The sequence below is a fragment of the Montipora capricornis genome, chromosome 12 (assembly GCF_036669925.1).
Source record: "Montipora capricornis isolate CH-2021 chromosome 12, ASM3666992v2, whole genome shotgun sequence".
NCBI classification, from domain to species: domain Eukaryota; kingdom Metazoa; phylum Cnidaria; class Anthozoa; order Scleractinia; family Acroporidae; genus Montipora; species Montipora capricornis.
Genome location: NC_090894.1, coordinates 23,431,325 through 23,454,975, shown reverse-complemented (window position 1 = coordinate 23,454,975; position 23,651 = coordinate 23,431,325). Strand labels below are relative to the sequence as shown.

The following is a 23,651-nucleotide window of genomic DNA, read 5'->3' as shown; positions in this document are numbered from 1 at the left end:
CTTTACTTGGCATCAATTTCCTCATTATTTTTTGTTTTTGCCTTCTAATTATCAGACTCTATTTGTGACATGGATCCGAGCAAATCTGAAAGTCAATGTGCCCATCACACTCTGGGACAAGTGTTTAGAGGTTATTTCCTCTGCGACTCACTGGCCTGAGATCACCACTGAGTGGAAGGTAAGTCATTGCTCTGCTGTCTTACAGTGTATACCACAAAGAATTCTGCTTACATTAAGAAATTCCTTAACGCCTGACAATTTACAGTGTAATTAAGAACTTTAAAGTACTCAAGAAACGCCGTGGCAAACTTGATTGTTTGATGTTTGAAATGCTCTTGATCAAAAACAAAAGGCCGAAACTGAACACGCAAGTGGATTCCATTCGCACGAAACTTTTTACACGCATGCTTTCATGTAACGTTTGCCAATAATTGTGTGGTTCCAGAAAATATCCATACCCCCACCACGACGGGGAATTGGAAATTCCAGGGGGGTGGGGAGGGGGCGTGAAATAAAGATGGTTTTGGAAAGGAGCCACCATTACTCATTACCAGTCTCCAAAGATTAGTAGTAGTTGTCCATGATGGACTGGTAACTTCACAATGAATGTTCTTGCTGGATACTTATCGAGAATCACTGCACTTGTGAAGCATCTTTTATACATTAGAGGTTGTCATTTGGCAAGATGAGTACAGAAAACTTGCTTTTAACTCATTAGTCTCTCTTTTTCTCTTCTTCATTGCATAATTTTGTAAAAAATTTGTTATTAAATGTGCTTGCGATTGTGTCCATTTCAATCGCACGAAATTAATTTTTCACACGTTTTGTAAACAGCTCAAAAAATTGTTTATTTGCAACTTAGTATGGTAGTAGCTCTCTTCGAATACTGGCAATACTGTATTTTGCATTTTAGACCAGCTTCTGTATACAGCAAAATAAGAACGTTAAGGTTGTGTATTTAGGATAATTCGCGACTTTTCTTTAACTTACGCATGTACGCAACTTTTACCATATCGTCTCAAATACTCAAATACGTGCCTGACACCAGATACCCAGCCTCTTGTTTGCTGTTTACTTTGAAGAACATAATTTCCAGGGGGTATAGGGGGTGTTCGACATTTTTTGGAATTTCCAGGGAGGAGGGGGGGGGGGGTTACCACGTGCTCTCTAAAATGGAAAATCCGAAGGGGTGGGGGGTCCTATATGAAATTCCCTCCGTGGTGGGGGTATGGATATTTTCTGGAACGACACATTCTATTTTTCTCACATCCTGAGTACTATAAATATGCCTTGCCATTAAATTTTAATTTATTCATTTGACAATGATAACATGAAGTTGTCAAAACGTGATGTTACTTTGCTTACGTTAATTTTGTTACTTAAATTATTATCTCTGAAAAATAATGGTTACCTCCAATTTCCTATTTGGATCCCAATGGCACTTGCTAAGTTCTTCATTCTCCATATAGTTTTAAACCGGGCAAGAATAATTATCCCTTTATTAGGAAGCACCACCCATAGGAACCCCAAGTATGTCGAGATGCAAAGAACATAATTAAAAGGCATTTTATGTGCAATATCAATAGTAGGCATCGTCCTCAACAAGCGCTGCATCCAAATGCTCTTGTTCATTCTTTCTCAAGAGGTAATTTCTTTTGTTCTTGTGACCTGGTTAAAGGTTTATTTCAGGCAAAATTGTCATGATTCAGGTGGTAGCATTTTATTTTTAGGGAAATTAATGCAGAAAAGGAAAATGCAATTTAAATAATTTTCCAAGTCTACTTGTTATCCATCCAATTTGAGTTTTTTAACAATGTACAATTTGTCTGTTAAGATATGTCCACCATGAGGTCAGATGACAATAGATTCGTCGGTACCTCCTTTTGTTTGTCCACGAGCATTACTTTTGTACATTTTGCCATTGACATTTGTGAGATTGGTTGAAAAACACCTCTTGGGCCCAGGATGCTCAAAGTGTGGTCAAGGGTTCAGTAACGTGTGAAGTACAGTTGTAGATGCCTGGGCTAATCAATGTAAGAGGCAGTCACTCTTGTCTTTTACAAGGATTTGAGTGAAAATCAAGGCAGAATAGCAAATTTGAGAAGCAACTTTCTGACAACATAGATGGCGGTAAACCACCAGTGGCCAGCTTCTAATGAAATCCCTGCATGGTTAGCACTAGCCAGTGTTAATACAATGGAAACCTATAGGTTTTGATACCTCTTAACCAACGGTTAGGGCTATCCAGCCTTCGAACAACCAGCCCCAGGAAGATTACAACTAACCCTTCCCTATGGCACATAATTATAATGCTGACAAGCTAATCACTATGTTGATTTTCTGAAAAGGTCACCATGGAAACTTTAACAAGAGTGATGGCAAGGACTGTTTATGGTCTTGACATGGGAGATCTTCCACTGGAAAGACTCACGGAGCAGAAACGCAAGAGACGCCCTCAGATAACACAAGACAAACGAGCTTTTAACAAGGCTTCTTTCACTCGCTGGAGTCGCATGGAAAAATCAATTGTCCCAAAGCAGTTTGTTTCAAATGTGCATAAGAATGGCGATAAAGCTGGTTCTCCTGTGATCACACCGCAACCTAAAAAATCCCCAATGCTGTCAACAAATGAAATTAGTGGGCCTGTGCCCAATAAATCACTAGAACATTCAAAGGTATTAACTTCATCAAACAGTGCTTTTTTCCCCTCAAGTAAACCAGTTATGGATAGAGTTTCGGCGATAAGAAAAATTTCTTCCTCTCCAACTGTTACTGCAGGTTAGTAAGTTGCATGGTTATCACCTCATTACTATTTTGGTTCTTCGATCTAGACTGCTCTTTTGCAGCTTTGTCTGTTAACAAGTGGCCTTATTTTTTTTCTTTTCTCTACACCCTCTTGATGTTGATAAGTTTTGAGCTAATTTTGTTCTGTCAAAATACTTTGACCACTGGATCCACCAAACCTTGGCATAATTCATCATCAATATTATTAGTAAGAGTACCATTCATAAGATGCTAATGTAAATTTAAATCTTTTTACAATAACAAATACAAGCCTTAGTTGACAATTTATTTCCACACATTTATTCCCCCCGCAACAATGCTCTTTTCTTATCACCAACTCTTCCTTTTTCTGTTACCAACATTGAAGGGGGGAGGCGGGGGAGAGGGGGGGGGGGGTACAAGTGGAAAATGTAACATTAAGGTGATTTTTTTCCTAATTGTTGTCTTCCCAGTGTCTCAACTATTTTTGTCGCTTATTGCAGCTACTTGTAGGAGGTCAGGCATTGACTGTAGTGGTCCATCTTTGCGACATGTGTCTTTCTATCGTGTACTGGTTAATTGAGTTGTTCTCTCACTTTCACAAAGTATGTGCTTGACAAATAGGGTTACAGGGACACTTACTGTAAGTGATGTTCATCACCTGCATTTCAAATCACAAGTCAAGTGATGGTTGAAATTGAGGTTAAGGTTAAGGGAGCAGTTGTCAAAATCACATGCATCTCATTTTGAGCTCTGCTTTGCAGGTTCAGGAACAGTCAAAGAGACTGAGGTTGCAGGCCAACTATCAGATCCTAAAAATGGAGGAAAGGATAATCAAGAAACCAGTCATACAGCAAGCATTAGTACTGTAAATGAAGAAACCAGAGTACCCTTCTCTTTGGCAAGTGACACAGAAAGTGTAGACAGTCTTGAAATACAATCAAAAACTGATCAGGATGCAGTTACTGGTATGGAACAGGACTCGATAAAAACTACCGATGCCACAGATGGCTTTTTTCCTTCAAGGGCAAATCGGTTAAGTAGTGTGGACAGCTATTTGTCGCGTGAAGATTCCATGAAATCCTTGCCATGGTATGGTAGTAGTCTTGACTTTGAGGTAGCCCCATACACAAAATATAATAGCTTGGAGTCACAGCCATCTCATCTTGAAAAGATCAATGAGTCAAATCTTGAACCAAATTTGGAAGACTTGCATTTAGGTACGGGACATCATAGGACTATGAACAGGACATCAACACCAGCTCACGAAGTGCGATTGGGAAGAGAGGGAGAAGGGGACTATGCTGCACCCCTGAAGCCAGTAACAGTGGAGTTTGATCATGATCTGGGAGGCCGGTCCTCACCTGAATCATCTGGAAGAGGTTTGTTGCCTTCATTAACCATTTTTTGCCCTTCTTATGCAATTTTGCTTTGAAGTTACAGTTGAAACCTTTTGCTTGAGCCATGCCATCCAGAGTTATTGTCAGAAAAAGCCTCAGTGTAAGCAGAGTCGTTAAGTCACAATAGGTATAAAATTAATGGTTTACCCCAGAAAAAGAAGATAGTTTGCTCCTTTGTAACTATTATTGACCTCCAAGCTAGCGAATCAGGATGCGCAGAAAGCACTACAATCACTTGTTTGGTATGTACTAATAACAAAATTTAGCTTAAACTGAAAGCAAAGCTACCGATGAATTGTCTGGTTGAAGGCATTTCACTAGATAACATTTCAGAGTCAAAATGAAACACACTCTTGTGACTTGTTCTTAGCAATTTGCATTCCAAAGTACAGAAATAAAAACTTAAAATGTGAGATGTTATCTGACTTCAGAGTGAGTTCAAAGTACCAAGTTTGCACTGTTTTTGTTGTAGAAACTCCCAATGACCTGGCTACAGGTTCCAGATCACCATCACCAGCCTCTTCTCACTCAGATGATGAAGTACATGATGAGCTCCTTGATCCAGATTTTGGCGAAGGGGATGCTCTTGAAGAAGAGACCAGTGTAGTTGCTGGGGGTTGCAGGGAAGGGTGGGGTCCTGTGGCAGCAGTAGTCCTGTGGCACAGAATGCTGGGCATTCTGGGTAATGTCAACAAGATTAAAGAACCTGCCATTCATGCAAAAGTGTTTGAATGCCTAACGTCAATTTGGAACATGCTGGCCAAGGTATCAGCCATAATTATTTTTATCTTTGGTGCAAATTACAATCCCAAGTGGTGTTTGTGTAAGTGACTACATTGTGTATGAAGTGAAATTTGGTTGGAGGGGAAAAACAGTGTGAAATGCATGTTCCAAAGTGTGAGTGCTGTGAGTTGTAACATTACAAATTTCTTTTAGTTCCAGAAATTGGGGCTTTTTTTAATTTCACTATGTAATGTTGGATACAAAGGTTTTTTTTGTTATCTGCCATAAAGGATGGGCATGATGTCTCAATGAACTCTTACAAGTACTCCTGTGGCTGATTTTCATTTGTAGACTTAAATTTACTTATTTGCAATGTTCCATTTTGAAGAGCCGGTAAACTATGACCTCTCTACATCCCTGACTTCCATGTCCAAAGCTTGGATTTTCCAATGAAAAAGGGGGGTTACCTTTGTAAAATGAACACTTACATGTATCATGATAACGTTATTAGAGTCTTAAGCCTGTATTGCTTCTCAAATGGTTTACTAAATGGTTGTTAAAGCAGTTCATATGAAAATGTTGGTTACTTAAGAGGGAAGAGAGGGGGGTGGGGGACCTGGAGCACTTGAACAATATTATTATAATGTACAACTTCCATTGGTTTAAAGGTCCGACTGAATCAAGGCATTTCATTGGATAACAAGTCTACCCCTCCCATTCCTGTCTTAATCCCTCCATTGCAGCACATGGCAACTTGGGTTTTTGAGGTGAGCATCATAGTGTGATGTGTTAGGTTTTGATGAGGGAGAGGAAAACTACATGTAACAGTACCCAGAGAAAAACCTTTTGATGCAAGGTAGAGAATGAATGAACTCCTGTTAGGCCTAGTCCGGCAATCAATCACCGATCACCAATGCAACACTGATCTTCAAAATGTCTTTGTGTGGTGGTCCAGTCTTTGTGTTATTTGTCAGGTTAATAAATGGCAGGAGATGTCAACATCTTCAAAGTTGTGTCAAATCCAAATTTTAAAGTAAATTACCAATATTGTCCACCTGAGCAACTGTTTGTTTATTTATTGGTCCAGACTTTAACAGCAAATTTATACACCTTGTAAAAAGTCAGTGAATCAACCCCTGCAAGTTGGATTCCTTCGCCTTTACTCTTACAGAGACAAGACAAGAGACCAACCGAAATCGAAGAAACCCAAAGGCTCCTTTTTCTATAGTTTCTACAGTTATGGCAGGGGTTGGTACCACTACTATCCCATTGCACACACAAGTTATTTCCAGTAATGGTGGTGATCATTTTACTGATATAAGCCTGTGGTTAAGATTTGCGTTTGTCTGTGTTCAGGCTGCTTCCCTGTCTGTTAGTAATGAATTCAAGAGTGGCCGTCTGCTTGCATACAAACTGATGTGTGTGATGACAGTTTGCCGTCATGATGTGCCACTCACCCAGGAGTACTTGACACACTTCTACCGGCTGATGCATATTGGACTGACAGGCACTGATCAGGTCAGTCACAGTAATTACCATTGTCACCATCACTACTATAAGCAGAAGCATCATTATTGCAGTCATCATCATTTGTCATCTTCGATATCATTGACATCCTCATCATTATGACAATGACCAGCGCCGTTGACATCACAATCACCATCGCCACCTTTATCATCATTGTTATTGCCTTCTTCATTGTTGCTCGTGTTGTCATCATCATCATCATCATCATTATTGTCATTGTGATTGTCATCTGCCGTCATCGTCGTCTTCATCATCATCATCATCATCGCCATTGACATGGTCATGGCCATTACCAATATTTGTCGTCAGCGGCAGCGTCATGATGATCATCATCACCATAATCATCAGCATCCATTTCCTATGATCATTATTATCATCTTCATCCTGATCAGACGTATTTATTGTAATTTCGTAACAGTATAGATGGTTTTCACCTGACGTCACAGCAGCCATGTTGGTGCAGAGAGCGATAGAGAAAAAAGTCTTTTGGGAATTTGACTCTATTACAATGCAAAGCATGAGCCATAATTTTCCATTGTTTTGTGCACCAACACGGTGATTGAAAACCATCTATAAGGATAATTCTGTTTGTTATTTCAACTTTCAAGAAAGAAATTGAGGATCAAGTATACATGTAGCTCATTAATTATTAGTTGGTGTATGGCTCAAAAAGCTAAGGATCTTAGGTCAATCCTTGGTGATTTGATTGTTTCAACTCTCCCCTGATACATGCAGTTCCTGTCAATGGAGCATTGGTGAAGGGGGCATATGGACTGCAACATCAGCTTCAGAGCTGGCAGAGCAAGAAACAAAAAATAGCTGGCGGAACAAGAAATAAAACGGAGTGGGGTTACTCCCTCTTCTGAAGTTTGTATAAGCCTTGTTTTGTAACCACCTTAAATTTACCATTTCTTTTGTAGGATATCACGAGCACTATTGTAAGGAGCTGTACGAATTTCTTTTCTGCGGTGTTACCGAGCTCAAGTCTTCTGATTCTTGACTTCATCCAAGCTACAAATGGTGTTGTTATAAGTCAAAATATGGAGGTAAGCTTCAGTCATTTGTTCTTGTACATGTATATATGCTGCTGTTGCTTCTTGTTCAAGTGGCCAACCAAGGTCCTTGCGTGACACAGGAGGTGGGTGCAAAGGGCATTCGAGGGTTCCTGCTGTGACCAGTCTGCCTCTAGGTAGAGACCAACCTAGGCAGCCAAGTACCCTAAAATTTGGTTTTATCAACGGAGTTGATAATGTAAATTGGCCACCGTACAGAGATTCTAGCTTTTGGAATCTCTGTACGGTGGCCAATTTACATTATCAACTCCGTTGATAAAACCAAATTTTTGTATACTACTTCCCCACCGATGCAGCACCACAGTTTCTTTAGAAACTACCCCCTTCAGCCAAGTATCCTGACTACTTGCATCCGTCACAGAGTGGACCACTGCACATTCTGAAGCGGATGCTCTTTCTTTCATTCCAAAAACGGAGTATGTTTACGTTTTTGCAAACGTTGGCTGCGTAGCACTTATATTTCAACAGAATTAACTATTCGAGGGTAATATGAAGTTCTATTTTCTACCTATGTAAACCATGTGAGCATGTTGTACATATAATTTCATTGCCGTGAAAATGACATCTTCATTTCCCACGACCTGCTTCCGTCTGACCTTGTAGCTCAGTCGGTAGAGCAGCGGTGATGTAACCTGAAGATCGTGGGTTCATTTCCCACCCTGGTCAGAGTTTTTGTCTGTCCTTGTGTGGGCCTAATCCCATCATTAGGGCTGACACTCACATGGTTTACATGGATAGATTATAGTTCATCACTTTACCCTCAAATTGTTAATTAGATTCCAAAAGAAATGATAAGTCAAGTATTCCTCGTAACCTACAGAAGTTCTGGAATATTCCAAAACGAATATGGCCAAAGTGACCCTCTGAGTTTCTGTAAATCATTTTCACCTTTCCTTGCAAATATTCATTTTCACAGTTACCAAGAGAAGAGGCCATGACGTTGCTTGCCTCCTTGCTGTGTTTTCCAAACATCTTTCCTAACATGCCACTTCACCAACCGGGACATCAAACGAATGAGTACCAACACAAGAGCACGGGGAAAGATATCAAGGTTTGTGCAACTGCGGCAGCTAACTGCAGAAGATGACGAGCGTGAGGAGTCAAAAGAATTTAAAACTCCACGCTTGTCAAATGTGATTGCTACTTGTAGAAGCCTTATAACGTAACTACTTTTTAAGTGCCCGTAACTTCAAAACATTTTATTCCGCATCTAAAAGACCGCATGATTTGTGTTAAGTTGACGAAATTTGTATTCGTTTGTCCCACGGCCGAGCTGGTAGGAGGCCTGGGTCTATCCTTGGGATGACGTCACAAGCTGTTTTGAATTCCAATTTTGAAAGAATTTTTAAAATGCAAAGCAGTTTGTCACGTCATCTCAGGAATAGACCCATGCTTCCATCTAGCTTGGCCATAGGACGAACGACTTCGGGTTTTGTTAAAAGGGTTCCGGATAGAAGGGTCAATCGCTTTCACGAGCTATCCTGGACGAAACTTTATTTTCATACATTCCTATAAAAACGCGGCAAACGCTTTACATGAGAAGCAAAGAGATTGCGCTTCTAGAAGGCCGACGGTAGGGTCCCTTTCCCCCATAGACCTCGTCTCACCGGGTGAGGCTAAATCGCGTGGGTGGGTGGGTCGTTTTTGTTTGAAGATAAAAAAAAATATATATATTTGCTCCCTCAGTGCTCGGTCCAAATTTATCTTAGGTCTTAGGTCTTGTCTGTTTCGAGAATTTCCAGTCATTGATAAAAAAAAGTGTAAGGTTAGGGACCCACTACCCACGACACACGACTCACGACTCACGACCCACCCACCCACGCCGATTAGACACTCTCGTCTCACCACCCTTGCTTATGCACTTTGTGCAACGCTAAAGATCCTTTACATTATTTGTAAAGAGCAGGAAACAGAGTTACCGGTGTTCTGCTCTGTCCCCTTTAAAGGGCACACAATTGATTAGGGCTGTGCTCTGATTTGTGTCTCCCTGAAAGTCTGACAGAGGCTAATTCTGTTAATTTTGTTCTTTTCACTGAATTTAGGACAAACTCATTGCGTCCCTGTTACGGGCATCAAAGCTTGAGCCATCCTGCCCAGCAAGGTAAATATAAGAGATTTTATGAACGATTTCTGAAAAGGGTTGAAATCTTTTAATTATATATGATTTTTTTTTAAAAATCTTTTTTAAAGGTGTGTTGCTTTGAACGCCCTTGGTGTATTCATCGTGGAAGAACTTATTCACTGCCACGGACATCCGAAAATTCCTGATTGCATTTGTGTTCTTTTAGCCTCTGTTACCGTAAGTGGTATTACTGTTCTCTCAATATATCATTGCGAAACGATGCGCGAAGTGGCAAACCTTGCTACCCTAGCAACGTTGCGAGACAAGTTTGCAGAAACCGTTGCAAAAAGTAGAATCGAGTTCTACTCTCTCCAAGGATGTTAACAAACTTTATCTCTCGTTCCACAATGTGACGCTTATATCTGGGACTTGTCTGGTATTGTTGCCTATGGCAACCATTTGCGCAACGCCATTAGTTCCATGAGGCTCTAGGGACGAGATTGAAACAAAGATGGCAACGTCTTGTCCTCTGATCCGGGCTTGCGCAGTCAACGTAGCGAGACAGTAACCACTGACACATTGTCAAGTGTAAATCCTCTAAGCCATTAATTTTGTTCCAAGTTAGTTTTCAATGTGTCGAAAGTGGTTATAAAATGCAAACTCGCACAGATTGTCTCGGGCTTCGTTGCGGCTGCGTACATGTGCTTTCACCTTTGGCTGACTCGCTTCATCGGTTACATCTCTTCAGTTTGGTTAAAGAACTTAGTTTGGTTTTAAACCTTAACAAACGCACTTGACAAGTGCTTGTGTTCTTTTCAAATTATCATCTTTTTTCGAAATTTTTATTATTGTTATCAATTTTTTTTTCTTAATTTCCAGTTTCATAACAGATCCGTATGTCATGTGGCTTGTGAAGTGATTCACCTGTTATCAGAATACTACAGTGAACTCTGTGGGTTTGACGAACATCTCCCCTTAAAAATCGTGGAGGTTTGTGCAAATGAAGAAGAGTTCTTCACTAGTAAATTTAAATCAAATGTCCAGTAATATAGCCTTCTTGCAAATCATAATAAATTAATAAATAACTTCATTTTACTAGGGTAGCACTTAGCACTGACAAACCTGTAGCCCTCCCTTAATATGTAATAAAAGCTAAACTACAAGACAGTATATTTCAATAAAAGTATCTATATCCCCTCATTAAGCAACAATAGTTATGAAATGGGAAAACTGTTTAAGTCTTCCTAACTTTCCTTCAAATAGTTCATGTATCTCTGTTTGAAAGACTTGATGCTAGTGCTACATCTAATATCAGTAGGTAAGGAGTTCCAAAGTTTTATGGCTGAGATATGAAAATTTCTTCCATTTTCCGTTTCACGGTTGTACTTGGGGCAATATTAGTAATATCACCATAGTGTGAGATTCTGGCTGTAGGATAAAAGGAACAGAGTGTTGTGAGAAATGAGAAAAGCCTCTTGAAATAGAATGAAAACCAGCAAACTCAGTTCAGCTATGACGTGGAGTCCTAAAGCTCTTACCGAATTGAATTGACTTTCTGGTTAGATTTTTTACGACAAGCAGTTGTGAACGTTCCGCTGTTGAGAAAACAGGAGAGGAATAAGCTGTCCCTTCTTTGTGGGAAAACCTTTTGTTTCGATGGAAAAACAAACGGAAGGCCTTAACTCCACACTTTTTCCGGCGGTAAAGTCTGATTCTAGGAACGCGACCAACTGGTACACAAATTTCTGGTCGTTTCGGTAAGACCTTTGGAAGTTAGGAAGAAGAAGACAGTGTGGTCTGAAAGCAGTGTTGTTTGAAAGTACTCTAAATATATTCTTTTTCGTCGCGCCGGTTTCAATTCTCATTTGCTGATCTTTGGTGCTTCCGAGTTCGAATCACCACTACCAGGGGTTTTCAATCACATTATGTTTGATCTGGATTATTTCTTTCACATTTGAATGTTGTAAATAAATGTTGCACTAAAGCCTATCGCAAGATAGAAATTCACCATATTAAATAGAGGATATTACATGACCACGCGGAGCGAACGAGTGAAATATCTTTCAACACTCGAGGAGAAATTTCGTATCTCCAAGCGACCATGTAACATTCTATTTATTATATAAACACCAATGAAATACTAAATCATTTCACGAAAGGCATCGAAGGGCGCGATTTTTATATGTAACCATAGCAACAGTGATCTTTTCGCGTGTGAAGATATCATGTTTGCGCGCGAAAGCTCACATGGTATTTCATTGGTTTTTATGTTATAATAAAGAATACACATCAGTGGCTGTTTCATTCATTTTCCCACCGGAACAACCGGCTTTCGCATATCGATGGTGAACGCTTTTGGATCGAACACGGTATAAATTGGTAGATAGCGAGTGGTCTCGCCACTGAACCCACCTTTCGCAGTTAGCGACCTTTGGAGCACCCTGCCTGCAGAGCCTTTCTTAACTCGACGAGAAAGAAAGGACTCTGCAGAAAGCGTGTAAAGTCTTTATTGAGTATAAGCAAGCCGTTGCTTGGAGACAGTTTCAAACCCAGGCCAAGTCTCGGTCGCACTCCGAGACGCCATATTGATTTTCGTACTGAAGGCTCGATTTTGACTTTCGCCTTGTCAAAAATATGATGCGCGCGTTGCCTAAACCGGTTTGACTAGCCCAGACACTTGGGCTGTGGCGACGTAAAAGACTTGACACGATTTGGCAGAGCCTCTCTTGCGCGCCCTCTGGTAAGATTAAAAGAGGCTCTGTTCGCAGGGTACCTTTGGAGGACCAGGCTATACAAGTACGAGGTTTCCACTCCAAGCATGCGCACTTTAAAAGAAAAAAAGCCTCGACTTCGAAGCTTATTGCACCTGTCCAGTCAGAACTGAAAACTCCCACTGCACTCTGATATAAAGTTCGCAAGCATCGAATCGAAGAAAAAGGTTATTCAGAATTTTGATCTCTTCAGGTTCTTTGTCATGCCATTGTCAATCTGCTTCCTGGAGGAGAAGCGGTCCACATTCAAGAACAACACAAGGTGAGCGGATTACTTTCTGTGAAACTCTTGTGCGAGAGTGGAGACGTATGTGGAGAGATTTTCAGCCTATAAAAACTTGCATAGTTGGCATAGGCCTTCCTCTTTACAAAATAATATCCTGCGTTGGTAAAAGGATACAATGAAGAAACGATCCGTCCAACTGTAGCTTTGTTTTACGGATTCATTTGTACTCTCTGGTAAAGGATAAAATTGACAGTTGTGTATTTCAACGGCTTCCTTGCTCCCAGTTATTTAACAATTATTCCATGAGCGCACGTTGGCTATAACCAGTCTCATATCCAACAAGCGCGAATGGAATAATTGTTTTATTAAATTCCTTTAAACTCCAAAAGTTTAGAAAGTACGAAATACGAGCGAAAAAAGCGAGCAAATCCGAGCGAAATCAAAAAAACTTGATGAGAACCGATGCGATGTCGTGTAACACCTTGTGGTCAGACAGACGCAGGCTCGTCACAAAAACATTTCTTACCTTTTCGCGTACTTCTAAACGTCGGAATTTAACCCAGCTGTCCAGAAAAACTTTTTTTCTGCTTTCTTCAGAGAGAAATTTCACTTTCCGGCGAAAAAACTTTTAGCGTGGCAACACTTAGATCAACCGTTTACCATATAAGGTCAAACCAAGGTATATGAGCTGATAACCGAGATTGAGTGAACCAGTCAGAGCACGAGAATTGCATTATCCCAGGTTGAGAATTTAATAATTGTTGTTAACTACGTCAAGATTGTGCAAAGCGAAAAGGATTGAACAATGTCAAAATAGTTACAGTCAATCAAATGTTTATTTTAAAGCGGAAGTTTTCGTTGGCGTTCCCGTCATCTCGAAGGCTTTCAATTGTTTTTGAAGCCTACTCGTGTGATTAAAGATGTAACTGATTAGAGTGTAATGTGAAGTGCTAGTTTTGTACCCCATATGAACCATGTGAGCGTTAGCCCTACTAATGGAAATGGGCCCACACAAGGACAGAGAAAAACTCTGACCAGGGTGGGAATTGTAATTCACATTACACTCTAATCAGTTACGTCTGTTCAAATATAAGTGCTTGACGGCCAACGTTTGCAAAAACGTAATCGCTCCTTGATTAAAGATCTCCTTTGCGGAACACATGGTCGCTGCGACATGGACCATTCAAAAGTTGAATACAACCGAATTTCAACTTTAGAAATTGCCAAAATAAATATATATTGGCAGTCAACTCTCCGCTCCGTCCTCAATGTTTTTATTCAGCGGTCATAAAGAACTTGAAACTGGACTATTCAAACAAAACTATGACCTTTGACAGAGCGACAGAACAGTGGGGTCACTTTTGTCAGACCTCCATTTGTCCGCGGGAAAGCAAGCTGTCCGTTCGTTTGACATGAACAAGAGTCCAACGTGTCTTTGTAGCGTCATGTTATGGGAATAATTCTCGTAAGCGGACAGCTCTACTAACGGGCGCCTTTTTCATTTCCCGATGGTGACCGCTTACAAAAGAGTTGACTGTGGTTCATTTCATCGGTTTTTTTAGTTCCGAGGCGTTTTCGTTAACTTCTAATGCAAGTGCTGTCAAAAATTCGTTCGAAGACATTGTTATGTGTAGGTTTCAATGTATGTCGAACTACCAAGGCTTGTAGGTATTGATTTTGTTAGCCTGACGTCTCTTTCCCAGGTATTGGTGTCCATTCTCATGTGCCTGCTGGACTGGCTCATGGTGATTCCAGTTTCAAAGCTTATGTCAACAACAAATGAAGACGAGAAAATCAGTCTCCTCTCCAGAGTTTTCCAGGTAATTCTTCGCACAATAGAGCAGTTTTCAAATGACTGTCGAAAGTAATTACGCGATTGCAATTGATACGCTTAGTGATTGGTTTAAAAATGTTTAAAAATGTTTATCAAGTTTATCAACCAATGAGAAGGAAAACCAAAACCAATCGCGACTTGCATGCGCGATTTTTCCCGCGCTTTGAGCAAGTTACACGGAATTGCTACGAATTTGGATTGGTTCATTGAGCTGTTTGCACCTGATGTGATTGGTCGAAGTAATAGACCCATTTCGATATATTAAAATTCAGTCGAAAATAAAAGGCATCATCTCGAGGCTCTGGGGAATAAATATAAGGATTTATATGAGTTTATTCCCCAGAGCCTCGAGATGATGCCTTTTGTTTTCTACTGAATTTTAATATATCGAAATTGGTCTATTACTTTGGTTTTTGTCTTACGAAAACCGCTCTTTGGCATCAATAAGGTTTAGGACATAGTACTCCTTTGAAAATATTTCAAGGTGCAGAATTGGCTACGATCGTGGGGAAAATTGTTTAGGCTTTTTTGACTTCCTGGTCCACATCTAAAACACTGTTTTTCATTAAGTACATATTATTAATTCGGCACTGCCTGCCCCCAAAACAACTTTGGGAAACCACTGCATTATTTTGTTTCTTCCTGAGCAATTAACATTGTGTAGGGTAGGGTGGGGTGGGGGGGGGGGGTTCTTCCTGAGCAATTAACATTGTGTAGGGTAGGGTGGGGGGGGGGGGTATTTTTAATTAGGTGGAAGATTTAGAAAGACGGAAAAGTCTCGATTGTAGAAAAGCAATATAAAGCATAAAGTAGGTGAAGTAATAGGTTCGGTTACACACACACCATGCTAAATGCCATTTCCCATGGTAAATTATCCCGGGGTGCCTCACACTTGGGTTTTAGTATACTGTGTTAACCAGCGGTCACACGTTACGAAGATTACCGAGGTAAAAAGAAATCTCACGCAATTCATTTGCGGGAAATTTAATCACAACTTCATCAGCATCGTGATTGGCTCTTGTACCTGGGGCATCAAAACACCCTTCCAACGTAACACGTTAAATGTCATGAGCGCTTCGTCTGATCTTTTTGACGTATCTATGGAAATTTACCACGGGAAATTTACCTTGGGAAATGTCGGTCACACGCACTAAATGCAGTTTCCGGTGGTAAAAGGGTCATTTACCGCGGTAAAAGTGCCCCCTGTAACCGCACCTAATGATGTAGTTCTGAAATTCTTTGTTCCAGGTTTTGAAAATGACTGCTTCAAACGACGTTCCCAAGAAAAAATCCAAGCAGTTAAATATCTCCACTATTATCAGCGGTGACGGACGGCCGATCCGATTAGGAAGACTACAAGAACACGACAGGAGCTCAGGGGTTTCTCTCATCAGTACTGTAGAACCACAGCCCGACAGTGGACCAGAGGATTCACAAGGTAACCCAAGTTGTGACAACATTATCTATTCTTCGGACGAGGAAGGGAGTTTGAGCAAGGACATGTTCTGGCTAAATCTACCCCCACCTTTAGACATTTATTGCTGGAATTCAATGTAGTGGGGTTGCTGTATAGCAGGCAGTGCCGTGTGCTTTTATTCTTTCCAATAAATTTAATAGCGGATGTAATGTAATGGAACACATATGGAACACATGTGGAACAACAAAAGAATCGTTTGGAGTTGCCATGTGGAAATTTTGTTTAGAGCAATCTAATTTGTGAACTCTATAGCATACACTATGCGAAAATGAAGTACAAAAAAAGAGATGAAGATAATTAAAACGATTACAAGTGTTAAGCAAACAGCTTTGCGCTGATTTGTTTAATTTTGCCTCAAGTTCGATTGGTTGATTTTTGAAAGGTTTTTTTTCGGGACCTTAAGCCAAAATTAAAACAAACAAAGTGATTCCATCAGCGCAAAGCTGTTTGCTGAACACTTCTAATAGTTTTCATTTTCTTCGCCTTTCTGTTAACGTGATTCACAGTTTTACACCGCCTTTTTTCCAACCAGTCAGAATAGATCGCAATTTTCCCGCGCTTAGGGCCGACTAGACACGTCGAGTTTTGATTGGTTGATGTGATTTGCATTGTTAGCTGTGATTGGCTTGGCTGATGGTTCGTTTTGATTTTATCTTCTCTTTTGAAAACCGCTGTCTTTTCAGTTATGGTGTGTATCGGTTGAAGAGATTTTAAAATTATTGGGGTGAGATCACTCATACTAGTCCTTTTCTACTTTTTGCAGATTTAGATGGTCAAGACACCTTTGATTTCCCACCAAAGTCTGATTCTGTTGAATTGACGGCCAGAGCAGTAAGTCTGTGATCTAACTTTCACTGATTAAATCATTTTAACGGATGACGTGCCAGAATGGTGTGTGTACGACTCACGAGTGATACTTCAGCGTTTTTTATAAAGTTCACTATGCTTCCTCTCCTTAACATACCAAGGAGTTTTAACAATTCAAGTCATGACGATATCAGATCTGAAACGTTTGACACAGGCCTCCTCACAAAAGAAATAACACGTCTTCTCATTTCAAATGTCATGTGTTTGCTCTATGATGATCGTCTTCTCTATTCTGATGACCTATCCAATTGATGAAGAAGTGTTATTGTTGGGTGAAGTAACATATTTGTCATTTCTTTTAAGGTCATGATGCACTTGGTGAACCACATGGGACAATATCCACTCGGTGCTGGTCCATCGAGAGTGGACAGTTTAATCAGCGAACATGAAGACAATGCTAACGTGGATGCAGATGAACTGTTGCCTAGTATTTTTAACGCGCCTAATGTACAGGTTGGTGTGCTTGTAAAGCTTGTCACGCACTCCACTCATGGCATTTTTAGTAGTCACGCATTCACAAACGTAGACGTTAAAGTACAAGCTAGGAGCATTCTTAGACTGCTGTGGTGCCGGCTGTCGATTTTTCAGTCTCTTGAGGGTCTCCGGCAAGCCGATTTTCCAACGTTCATGATTTCTTCGGTCATGGTAATTTTGGAGGAAAGGATAAAACGAATATTCCTCTAGAGACGCTGTGCATGTCGGGAGACCCTGTAGCTTTCCATACACGGTCTGTGATTGGAGAACGGAACAATAAATGGTACAACAGACACAATACACCAAGCCCTCATAACAAAAGAAGCTACGGGTCATAGAGACAAACGAAAATAGCCGTCTGGATTAGCTACAGTATTACTCTGCATTTTCACTGACGACGGTCCAGTGTCGGTTCTTTATTTTTCGCGAAATCGAGTCTTGTCCTTATGAGCCTCGTTTAACGCAAAAACCAAGGAGCGAAACAAAAATAAAACATAACCGCATGGCTGTTTCTGCGTTTTCTTTACAAACACCGAAGCAATGATCGCATTGGAAATTTGTTTGTCTTTTTTCGTTCCAGTTTTTTGTGCTCAATGATAGAATCCTAATATCATTGGTGGAACTTCCTCTGGAGGTGGGCAGTTCGGATTAATACCTTAACCTGTGTTTTTGCCTTTTTAAAAAATACTTTTGCCATTATTCCGTTCGAGTGCTATGCCTATAAATAGCGTTTTAATTTTCTTCCCAGGACTCTCCCAACTTCTGTCGGATCCCCTCGAGCACAGCGGCTACACAAGTGCGAATGATCATCCGTGACATGACGGGGAAAAACGTATGGGACTACAGCTTGCTGCACGGCTCTTCAAGTACAGATAGTGAACCCCAAAAACACAACGGTGAGCAAGTCAATGGTTTATACTTTACAAACAGGTAGTGTACTTTGTTTTGTCGAAACGAATTGATCATTAAAGAAACATTTTTGAATGCCAATCGTTTAAATTTTCTGCGCAGATTGTTTTCTTCATTTTGTCCAAAATCCGCCCTTCATATCCTTGTAAGGAGACATGAGAGCAATTCACCTACACGTAACAAATGTTGCTTCATAGCTAAGATGGTGGAGCATTGCACCTGGACTGCGATGCTCTTCCAACACCATCGCTGTCTAGTTCGATTGAGTATGAAAATGACAGAAATTGTTTATTCAAGAGAGTGAAGCATTCCTTCATTTAAATCATTTATATTTAGTGTAATTGTTGTTGTTACATGTTGTTTTTTCGTAAAGGAGGACCAAATTTTATTGATAACGTGCTTCCTCAAGAAGAGTCGAACATTCCGTCCAGTGCACTTGCGCAGGCCAGGAAAAGCTCAACGCCTATACCTGGTGATAAACTTGACGAGGTGAGAGCTTAACCCTTGTCTATTTTCGTTTCGTCACCGGTTTGCAACTGGCTTTTGTTGATCACCCTCCGTGAGTACCTGCGCAAAGCCCAACGCGATAAGACCGACAATATTTCGCCTCTTAAAGTGCACCTAACCTCAAAGTATTTTCTTTTGCAAAAGTTAAATGTCTAAGATATATGTCACCTTTGCCTCTCCAGATTTTACCAGGCGCAATGAGGTTCGAGAGAGTAACAAAGCTGGCATTCATTTGTCCCATGGCCGAGCAGGAGAGAGGTATGGGTCGTTTCCTTCAATGACGTCAAGAACTAATTTACATTGATAAAGGTCTTTCAGAACTATAATGCAAAGTAGCTTATGACGTCATCGATGGGATAGCCCCATGCCTCTCACTGCCTCCGCCATGGGACACAGGACTCTTAGGTACCTTATAAGGCAAATTAAAAAGTAAAATCTAGAGAAGCAAGGTAAATATAATTATGTTTCATATTTAAGTTTTGCTAAAGTAGATATTTTGATGTTAGGTACATTTGAAGCTTCACAAACAGCGGTTTCCTCTACTTCCGCTTACAGTATATTCTGACTTTCGCTGTCTATATGTTTTCCACTTTTTTTATTATTCTTTCCCTTTTCTTCCCCTCCTCTCTCATCCAGACATCCCAGCCAAAATCTCTAGGAATCACTGTCTCATTTTTTTCTTAATGCTGTTAGCTTTTGAGTGACATTGGATCAACAAGCCAGGAGTGTTTGTTGTACCCAGACCTCACTCTGAATGAGCCTGGCCCCTCCCCCGAGAGTTTGATGAGTGACATAGAGTATGACGTTATAGACACCATCCTTGAACAAGACATCAACGAGAAGAAACAAGTTGAGGAACACTTGGACGATCCTAGGTAAGTGTTTTGATTGCTTTTCATGCTTTTTAAATAAAAAAGGAGCAATGAGCATTTGAAGATAGTGTGGCTCAGTAGCTTTCATTTGAATAGGCCATTTTCAAAATATTCAGCTTGATAGTGAGGCTGAGAGGACAAAAACAATAGAAACAAGTTTCACTGAATGTGAAAGATATTACGATATCATCCACTTTCCTTTGTCTTTTTTCTCTAAACCTCTCTTTCAAGCTGAATGTTAATGTATCGAAAGTGGCCTGTTTCTACCGTTAAAAAATTCGTCGACGGGTTTCTTTGTACAACACAGGGAAAGTCCTGCTCAATAGCTTTCATATGAATGGTGAAACTTTACGATTTCACCTGCGGGCTAAAAGATCTAAAACCACTTCGAGCAGATTCCCGGAATCACAGGAAAAAACTTCTCGCAGCTCTTTTGGAATGTCTTGTTTAGAAATTACAACAGTTGACAAACTGACCAGTTGATGTTTATAAGCGAATTATCTGATTTGCTTTCAGACTATCGTCACTGGCGTCCAAACCTCCTCCTTATGAAGTCCCGATGTCACCATTCCAGTTATGCCGGTTTGTCATCAGTCAAATCGGTATGATGGCTTCGGAGAAAAGGTAAAGTGAAAAAAACACCTTTGCATTTAGAGGGAAAAAGCCATACAGAGCGAGTTTCAATCGAGTGTCGTAAAACCAAAGCCAAAGCAATTACTTTGGCTAATTAAAAAGGACGGAGACGATCCAGTAAACCAATCAAAACTCGAAGTAATCTCACGTAGCCGACACAAAGCACCGGACAATGTGCACGCGCGAGCCACGACTGGTTTTGGTTTCACTTCTGATTGGTTGAAAAAATGGCTCGAGAACTTTGAACCAATCACTGAGTGAAGTATTGCAAAACTAAAGCAATTCACTAATTACTTTCGACACTCAATTGAAAACCACTCTATGTCCAGAAATGCACGTAGTAAGATGCTCGACGACGATTTTGATATGCGTCACGTGGTGTCCTCTTGCTATTCTCCCCAACTTAAAGGGGCAGTGTCACGCTATGTTAGTCAAACTTCAAAACACTAAAAGACGTCCTCGCATCAATGAAAACTAGAAAATAATGGTGTAGTTTTGTTGCCAATGACCATTGCAGTGCACAGAAGCTATTCTTTGTTGTTTACAGCCAAGGATGGAGAGGATGGAAATGGATTGAAACTTGAAAAAACTGGCCAGTTTTTTTCAAGTTTGGAGACTGTGTTTTCAGAAAGACACCAAAAATTAAATTCGAATAGCTCTTTGTGCCATAAATATATTTCATATCTTGTCAGTGGGTTGTCAGGAATGTTGCACGTATGAACTAAAGTACTAACTAGTAGGTTTTTAACCAAATTTTTGACCCCCAAAAAAATTAAGCATGACAGTGCCCCTTTAAGCAGTTAACGTCACAGGGGACGTCAGGGTGGTTTAGTGGTCATCAACCATGCCTCCCACCTCTGTGACCCGGGTTCAACTCTTTCTCGGGTCGTATGTGAGCTGAGTTTCAGACTCACACAGCGGCCATATTGTCCCGCGAGACCAAAAGAGCTTTGTTTTGCCACGCCAAGCCTCGCAGTGGAAACCATGGGGGTGAGGCTTGGCGTGGTAAAACAAAGCTTTTTTGGTCTCCCGGGACAATATGGCCGCCGTGTGACAAGGGCGAATGTGAAGATAACCAGCTGCTTTTACCCTCACCAAAAAGAGACATTAACCCTTACACTTCCATTATTCTCTATTTTCACCTTTCCCATAATGCACTTTGTTTGCCCGCCAAATTTTGCATTTTGAATATGTAGTGTCCCAAGAGCATCTGAAAACAATGGTTTATGCAAAATTTGGAGGGGCAAACGAAGTGTATTATGGGGAATGTGAAAATAGAGAGTTGCTAAAAGTGCTCAGTTCTAGTTGAAGGAACACATCGTATTGGTAGCCAAAATTGGGCGTGCATCTAAATAGAGGATATTACACGGCGGCGCGAAGATATGAATTTTTATTTCGAGTGGTAACAACAATATTTTACGAACGAGCGCCACGAGTGAGTAAAATAATGTTTTTAACACGAGAAGATAAAATTCACATCTTCCAGCCAGTGTGTAATTTTATTTTTATTTTTTAGACAGGAGTGTTTTACTCACCATCTTCATCGCAAATTCTTGCAGCTCGGCGGCAGGAATTTCTTCAATTTTCGCATTTCTTCTTCACTTCCAAGGAACTCCTTGAATAATTTTAAGTTGTATGAAGTTATATTCTTCGTGTTAGCATTTCCTTGTTTCGCAGAGAAGGATTTTATATCAGCTTTAGAGAACTTCACGAATCTATCGCTCGTCATTTTTCACTGACTGTTGCACAAACAACCATGCAAAGGCGGGAAATGACGTCATCGATATCCTCACTAGTGAGGATATGGAAAATACGCCACTCGAGTCCCGGAGATAGTTTCGTAGGAATTTTATGAGTGGTGTATTTTCTAGTAAAACACTTATGTCTATGTAATAATTAGGTGTATATCTGGACATAAATGATTATGGCATGGAGAGAAAAGGCGGGTTAAATGGCATGAGTGTGATTGAAGTTATTTGTAACTTTCTTCGGCACTTTTTCTACAGAATGAAGATTGATCTTCTAAAGAAAAACGATCGTTTCTTGCGGGAGTTAAAGAACCTTGATAGCAGGCGGTGGTAAGTAAATAACCAAAGTTATTTACAGTATTTGTAAATAACTTTTGCTGCATGACTATCGCTGGCGCCTTTAGTGAAGGTGCTGTGTTTAATCGATTAAAACGGTGTGGCATTAAATTTATTCAGTCTTAGCGATGCGGAAGAGGTTCTTATTTCAACGTAACACAATTACGTCAACACCAAAATAAACAACTTCATTTCCAGATTATTCACCGTCTTGTTATGAAGTCGGTGACCAATGGTAACCCCGAAGCGAGTAAAAACAAGTTTCGGGGCCTAGTTCCCACGAATAGCATCCGAACTAGTAATCGGCAGGTCGTAGGAGAACTCGGATTTTTCCGAGTATCCCTGAGTCGTCATCGAAAATTTCTTTTTTTTTTCATTTTCTCTCTTATTTGGAATAAGGTTGTTTTAGGTTAAAATGTTGCTGTTAAAATGATGCGATAACCATTTGAAATAATTAGAGGTGGTTGTTGTGATCGTTTCCATCAATTGCAGTCTCAGTTATCTGTCATGAAATTGCGTGTATTACACAAACCCATTCAAGCGTAGTTGTTAGACCAAATTACAAGGTGGTTTTTGCATGATGATTTTTCTCCGCAGCCGTGAAACGCACAAAATAGCTTTGCTTTACGTAGCTCAAGGACAAGAAGACAAGACATCCATAATGTCCAACTCCGTAGGGAGTGAAGAATATGAACGTTTTGTAGCTGGCTTAGCTTGGGAGGTAAAGATGTTCTTCTTATGTTCATAGGAAAGATATAGGGACTTCCTTTCCAATTGAATTCCCACGCGATAAAAAAATTTTGCGACTGGAAATTCAGTCGGTCATTATCAAGTTTAGTGTAGCGTCGTTTAAAGTGTCCAAGCGAAAAGTCTTTCTTTAATTGTCATGAAAAAAATTTATCCTATATGCGAAATGTTTTAGGGCCTGGCCAAACGGGAAATGTTTGGCGACCAAACAACATCAAACATGGTTTGGTGATCCAACATTTTACCGTTTGGCCATCTTGTTTGGTCGTGTTTGGTCGTGTTTGATAAAATTTGAAGACCATCAAACATTCGATCAAACAACTTAAAACATTTCTATTATTCTCGTGTTTGATGACTAAAAAATATCTAATTGTGGGTTCCTAGTTTATGGATGTCTGCGTCCAGAAATTGATCAATTTTAATTTCACTTAGCTGCCTGATGCAGTGTTCGGGCCTTTTAATGCTTAACTGGTTGCTAGCTTCATCTTTATCTCGTTTAACAAGGTGGACCTTTCTAAACATACTGGATTTCTTGGTGGTTTGGAGAAGAATTTATCGACTGGAACCACAGCTCCATATTACTGTACCTCCACAACTGAAGTTATGTTTCATGTTTCCACGAGAATACCTCTCGCTTCTGACAGCGACGGCTTTAATAAGAAGGTTAGACTTTGATGTTCCGGCATGTTTTCTGGTGTGAAG

General features: G+C 40.3%; 1 protein-coding gene across 2 annotated transcripts in view; it reads left to right on the top strand.

The window, feature by feature from the left end:
- The window catches only part of LOC138027889 (ral GTPase-activating protein subunit alpha-2-like), a 46,433-nt gene that overhangs the window by 16,882 nt on the left and 5,900 nt on the right, over positions 1-23,651 (top strand). The window contains exons 14-37 of one of the 2 annotated variants that reach the window (XM_068875509.1): positions 56-178; positions 2,349-2,778; positions 3,528-4,145; positions 4,636-4,928; positions 5,555-5,653; positions 6,243-6,404; positions 7,334-7,459; positions 8,403-8,537; positions 9,529-9,587; positions 9,677-9,785; positions 10,428-10,538; positions 12,513-12,581; positions 14,249-14,365; positions 15,628-15,817; positions 16,620-16,687; positions 17,027-17,176; positions 17,778-17,831; positions 17,946-18,093; positions 18,480-18,595; positions 19,307-19,488; positions 20,002-20,109; positions 22,125-22,196; positions 22,800-22,923; positions 23,454-23,612. In XM_068875509.1, coding sequence (XP_068731610.1) covers positions 56-178; positions 2,349-2,778; positions 3,528-4,145; positions 4,636-4,928; positions 5,555-5,653; positions 6,243-6,404; positions 7,334-7,459; positions 8,403-8,537; positions 9,529-9,587; positions 9,677-9,785; positions 10,428-10,538; positions 12,513-12,581; positions 14,249-14,365; positions 15,628-15,817; positions 16,620-16,687; positions 17,027-17,176; positions 17,778-17,831; positions 17,946-18,093; positions 18,480-18,595; positions 19,307-19,488; positions 20,002-20,109; positions 22,125-22,196; positions 22,800-22,923; positions 23,454-23,612 — 3,822 coding nt within the window. Of the gene's footprint in view, positions 1-55; positions 179-2,348; positions 2,779-3,527; positions 4,146-4,635; positions 4,929-5,554; positions 5,654-6,242; positions 6,405-7,333; positions 7,460-8,402; positions 8,538-9,528; positions 9,588-9,676; positions 9,786-10,427; positions 10,539-12,512; positions 12,582-14,248; positions 14,366-15,627; positions 15,818-16,619; positions 16,688-17,026; positions 17,177-17,777; positions 17,832-17,945; positions 18,094-18,479; positions 18,596-18,795; positions 19,029-19,306; positions 19,489-20,001; positions 20,110-22,124; positions 22,197-22,799; positions 22,924-23,453; positions 23,613-23,651 lie in introns of those variants that run through there. The other variant, XM_068875510.1, reaches the window with a different exon arrangement.